Here is a 5,628-nt window from a genome sequence, read left to right on the forward strand (position 1 = left end):
TTAAGACATCTCATCTTCCGCCTCCTCTTCTTCCTTCCAACCCATCTCATGAAGTTTGTGCATTTTGCTCAAATCCTTCTCATCTAGGAGATTGTCCCACAACGGGAGAATTTTTTGAAAATAATCAAGAACAAGTTAATGTAGCATTCTCCAAATCGGGGTATAATTCATATTCTAATACCTAAAATTCGGAATGGAGAGATCATCCGAACTTCTCGTGGTAACAACAAGAAGCCACGCAAAATTCAGCTCTGCCTCGTGGACCAACCGTCAATCCAACTTTCAATCAAAGTGAATGAATCTTTAGCTATTGCAGAATCAATCTTATTCTTTGGTACCTTTGAATTAAGGAAGTTTGATTGATTAAGGAAATGGGTATTAGAGTATATGGTAATGATTTAAGGAAGTTTGATTTCAACAAACTTCCTCAAACTTCCTAAATCAAACTTCCTTAATTCAACTTTCAATCCAATAGCCAGCCTTTCAAATCCCCTTCGAGCCAACCGTCAATCCAACTTTCAATCAAAGTGAATGAATTATTAAATCTATCATTCTCATGGATGGGATGATTTATTTTTTTACTAATAAGTTAAATTGAAGAAAGATTAAAAACTTTGACTCTTTAAATGAAATTTATTTTGAAACCGCAAAAATGAAAAGGTACAAGGAGAGGGGTACAAGGTTTGTCCTCGAGTAATGCAGAAATTTCTCGCAAGTTTCTTACAACTGAGTTTGTTGGCTCCTCTTTTGCCGCGTCCAGTTCCTACTGAGTCAGACTCGTAAAGTTCCTTAACTTGCCCTAGAGAGAGAGCTGGACTTCTTGCTCGGATGCTGGTGAAAGAAGAACATAAATTGATACTCATGGATTGGTCTTCCAGCTGCTAGTCCAAAATGTCATCTTCTTCATCGGTTCCTAGCCGGTACGAGTCACAGAAGAGCCGAGACTGGAACACATTTGGCGAGTACCTACGAAACCATAGGCCTCCACTCTCTCACTCCCTAGTAAATGCTAACCACATCATCGAGTTCTTACGGTATCTTGACCAGTTTGGCAAGACCAAAATTCACATCGGCACCTGCCCCTTCTTCGGTAAACCAGATTTGCCTGCACCGTGCCCTTGCCCGCTCCGGCAGGCCTGGGCATCCCTCGATGCCCTCATAGGTCGCCTTCGAGCCGCCTATGAAGAGAACGGTGGGAAGCCGGAGAAGAACCCTTTTGGTTCCAGAGCAGTGCGGCTCTACCTAGGCAAAGTCCGCGATTCACAGTCCAAATCGAGGGGGATACCTTATGGGAAGAAAAGGACGAAGAAATCATCGCATTTTAAAGCCAATTATAGTGGTAAGGCCCTAAATTTTTATCAACCATATATAGGTATATATATATATATACACACACACACACACACACACTCGTATATATGGAGTATGAGACATTAGAACTAGATCTTCTACCATTTTTATTGCTTTAGTTAAATGTGTATTTTCATTTTCTCATTGTTTGTTTGAAATGGGTATTAGAGTATATGGTAATGATTGATAATGCTCTTTAGCTATTGCAGAATCAATCTTATTCTTTGGTACCTTTGAATTCAATCTTAATGGAAACAGTAGGGTTTGGACAAGCAATATCGGTGATGGAAATGGAAATATTGGCAGAAATAATGGTAGCATTTCGTAGCACATAGAAGCACCTTGTCCTTCTTTATCATACTTTAATTGATCATGCCTTGTCCTTCTTTATCATACTAATTTTAGATACACCGATCATGACTTAATTCTCTATGAAATTTAGAAAGAAAATTAAAAATTAAAAATAAAAAAACAGAAATTCCTTCTACATTCTCTCATCAACTAGACTTGGCTTGTCCTGTTCCTTTTGACTTGGCTTGTAAAGTTAACTTAGATGTCCAGTTGTTTCAAGCTTATCAATTTCCAAATCCAGAGGAAGAAAATTTGCAGATCCATTGCCCAAACTAGATAGAGATCCAAGCTTCTTGTATGATTTTATCTGTAACAGACTCGGAGGCTGGTGAAAGATAATCGTAAATCATTATTTTCATTTCTTTTTTTGTTTTGTTTTGAATTTATCAATCTCTCACCTATTGATATGGTCATTCTGGAGGTGAAGATGAAGTCCTAAAGGACTCAAGCACTACTACAGAAATTGATTTTGATCACTATGAAGTGTTCTTGAATTGCACAACCTCAGACACTAGCTACACCTTCTGCAACGACCTGTACGATCATATCAACTGCGTACAAGTCTGCACCTTTTGGGACAATTACGTCTCCTCTCGTGAAGAAGAGGAGATTGGATCAGAGCTCCTCAATGCAATCTGTGCGTCAAAGATCTCAATCCCAATACTCTCCAAAAACTATGCTTCCAGTAAATGGTGCCTCCGTGTGCTCACTCACATGGTGGAGTGCAAGAGAAGCATGGGACGATTGATTTTGCCCATCTTCTATGACGTTGAACCCTCTGAAGTGAAGCATCAATCTGGGAGTTATGAGGAAGCCTTTCACAAGCACATGAAATGTTCTGACGAAAGAACTGTTGAGGAATGGAAGGAGGCACTGAGAGAGGTTGGGGCACTTAAGGGTTGGGAAGTGAAGGAAGAAAGGTCTGATAATTCATTCCTGCTATTAATCCCGTTTTCTGTAGTATAGAATCTTCATTCTAGATAATCTTGGAATTTAAGTAATAACAAGCAATATTCGAAGAGGAGGTTCAGGTAATGGAAGGGATAAATTAACGATCAAATTAGACTTGCAGATATAAAAATATAAGAACTTTAAGATTGTTGGTTTGCTTTGTTAGCTAGTCCCTAAAATAATTTACATCTGTTATATAATCCAAAATATTTACAAAAATAATAATAACATAAAATAAAACGAAAAAGTATAAAAATCGTTGTCCTTTTCCTTTATTTTTAATTTTTTTTTTCCTGTTATACATTAATTATTTGTTCTGTTCACATCAATCAGGTATTGATGAAGACTAATAAAAGAGGAGATCTTGTAATTATGCTGATCATTAACTAAAAGAAGTCGAAGTAATTATTTTCCCACTCTACCTTTTATTATAATTTTCCTTCTATGAACTAATTTTGTTTTTGCCTTGCATCAATCAGGTATCAACACAAATTAATAAAAGAAATGATTGTTCCAGCAGTGTTGTTGGAGTTAACAAAGCAGATCATGGATGTACCTGACTACTTGGTTGGAATGGATCATCATCTAGATAAAATGATGGGATTATTAAATGTTGGCTCCAATGAAGTACAAATTGTTGTTATTGCTGGGATCGGTGGTATTGGCAAGACATCTATTGCCAAGTTCATCTACAATGAACTCATTGAGAGCTTTGAATGTCATAGCTTCCTTGCAGATATTCGAGAGACAGCGCAGCAGCGCAATGGTATTGTTGATTTGCAGAAAAAGCTTCTCACTGACACTGTAAAATGGTGTCCTGACATTTCTGATGTTGAAGGTGGAATGGATGTGATTAAACACGTATTTCGCAGAAAGAAAGTTCTTCTTGTTCTTGATGATGTGATTGAAATCTCTCAATTTTATTGGCTTGTGGGAAAGCATGACTGGTTTGGTTCAGGAAGTAGGATCATAGTTACAAGTAAAGACAGGAATGTTTTAAAGGATATTAAAGTGAATGGGACTTATGAAACTCCAGTTATGAATCCTGTGCAATCTCTTAAACTTTTCAGTATTCATGCTTTTAGAAGGGAGTCTCCTCCTGAAGACTATGTTAGTATCTCTAGGGAGGTTGCATCTAATGCTGCAGGGCTTCCTCTAGCTCTTGAGGTCATGGGTTCATTTCTCTCTGACAAAGGGATAAAGGATTGGGAAGATACATTGAAGAAGCTGAAGAAAATATCTCATGATGAAGTCGAGAAAAAGTTGATGGTAATTTATGAAGCATTAAGTGATGTGCAACAAAATATATTTCTTGATATATCATGTCTTTTTACTGGGATGGATAAAGCAACTGTATTTTACATGTGGGATGATTGTGGCTATCATCCAGAAATGGAATTTAATGTCCTTTGTCTCATGTCTCTCGTAAAAGTGGAAAACAATACTAATGAGCTGAGGATGCATGATCAGTTTAGATCTCTAGGTAGGAAAATCGTCTATGAAGAAAAGATTTTGGGAAATCGTAGTAGGTTGTGGAACCACAAGGATGCCTTGTATGTATTGGAGGGACGGAAAGTAAGATTCAAGTGTACTTGAATTTTATACCCATTCTTTAGTTAAATTTTGTTGGTTGGGAAACCTGGTCCTAATATATTGTTTACTTATTATTCCATTGCCAGGGAACTGAAAAGGTTGAAGCCCTGAGTCTTTGGTTTGTATTGGGTTCTGGAAAGAAGCCTCGCTTCGCAAGTAAGGAATTTGCAAAACTAATATCTCTAAGGTATCTCCGAGCTGATGGCATAGAGCTTGTTGGGGATTTTAAGCATCTGTTTCCCAATTTAAGATGGCTTAGTTGGCGTGGTTGCCCTCCGCAATTTAAAGCAACCAATTTTCATTTCAAGAATTTAGTCATTCTTGATCTATCCGATAGCGGCATCACAGAAGACTGGGGGGGTTGGAATCAAATCAAGGTGTTGTATAATATCTCTACTTTTGTTTCTTCTATCCCACCTTCTACTTGTTTAAAATTAGTTGTTTTCTGTTATTCGCTTAATTTCTTTTTTTTAATAAGTATTATTCGTTTAATTTCTTAACAGATGGCAAATAAGTTGAAAGTTCTACAACTGACTGATTGTGCTTTAAGGAGAACTCCAGACTTTTCATCATATGCAAGTCTAGAGATATTGATTCTTCGACGTTGTAGAAATTTGGTTGAAATTGACCGATCCATAGGTTGTCTGAAGAATTTAGAAGTGCTGGACATTTCATATGCTGATATAAGGGAGTTACCTGATGAAATTCTGGAGTTACAGAAGTTGAAAGTGATAGGTTTTAAATATTGAAGTTATTTGAAGACAATCCTAGTAATATGGGGTATCCATACCAAAATTTGAATCCTGCAATGAGCATTTGAGAGCTCTCTTGCCTCCACAGCCTTAAATTGAGAGGCTGCATAGAGCTTCAATCGCAGGTGGAGGGTCAGTCAAATTTAAGGAGTCAGTCAAATGTCTGCATAGAACTCCAGACATTTCTTACAATTTCTACTTGATTTATGTGAGTTTCACTTTAATGGGGGCTGTGAGCATGTGGAGACTACTAGAAGTTGCATTTATGCTTACGTACGTTCAAAGGGCTTGAAAATTTGGAATCATTGAAATTGCTGGAAAAAAAAAAAAAAATGAGAGTTTAGTAGGGGTGGGTTGGACAGCCCATGTTGCACCCCTAGAGGAAAAAGTTGCACCCCTAGAGGAAAAAGTATAGAATGCTGTTTATCAAAATAGGGGTGCAATTTGGGCGGTCCCAGCCCAACCCAAATTTAGTACATAAATTTTGAAATTTGGGCTTTTAATTTCACAAATCGGGTTCAAATTAGATTGAGTTTCTCAAAATTTAAGCATATTCGGGTTGGGCTCGGGCTCAACCCAAACCCAACCCAAAACCCACAAATAAAGAAAAAAAAAAAAACTTAAGAATTTT

At 37.4% G+C, this 5,628-nt stretch overlaps 1 protein-coding gene across 1 annotated transcript; it reads left to right on the forward strand.

Moving 5' to 3' along the window:
- The first annotated feature begins 689 nt into the window (after positions 1-689).
- On the forward strand, positions 690-5,292 carry LOC132294242 (disease resistance protein L6-like). Its single transcript, XM_059792026.1, has 5 exons — positions 690-1,339; positions 2,123-2,621; positions 3,132-4,227; positions 4,332-4,622; positions 4,749-5,292. Exons 1-5 carry the CDS (start codon positions 892-894, stop codon positions 4,992-4,994), a joined length of 2,580 nt encoding a protein of 859 aa, XP_059648009.1. The 5' UTR covers positions 690-891; the 3' UTR covers positions 4,995-5,292.
- The last annotated feature ends 336 nt before the right edge of the window (positions 5,293-5,628 follow it).

The sequence above is a fragment of the Cornus florida genome, unplaced genomic scaffold, assembly GCF_030987335.1.
Source record: "Cornus florida cultivar Cherokee Brave unplaced genomic scaffold, ASM3098733v1 CherokeeBrave_3.0.0_Hap2_Chr01, whole genome shotgun sequence".
Classification (NCBI taxonomy): Eukaryota; Viridiplantae; Streptophyta; class Magnoliopsida; order Cornales; family Cornaceae; genus Cornus; species Cornus florida.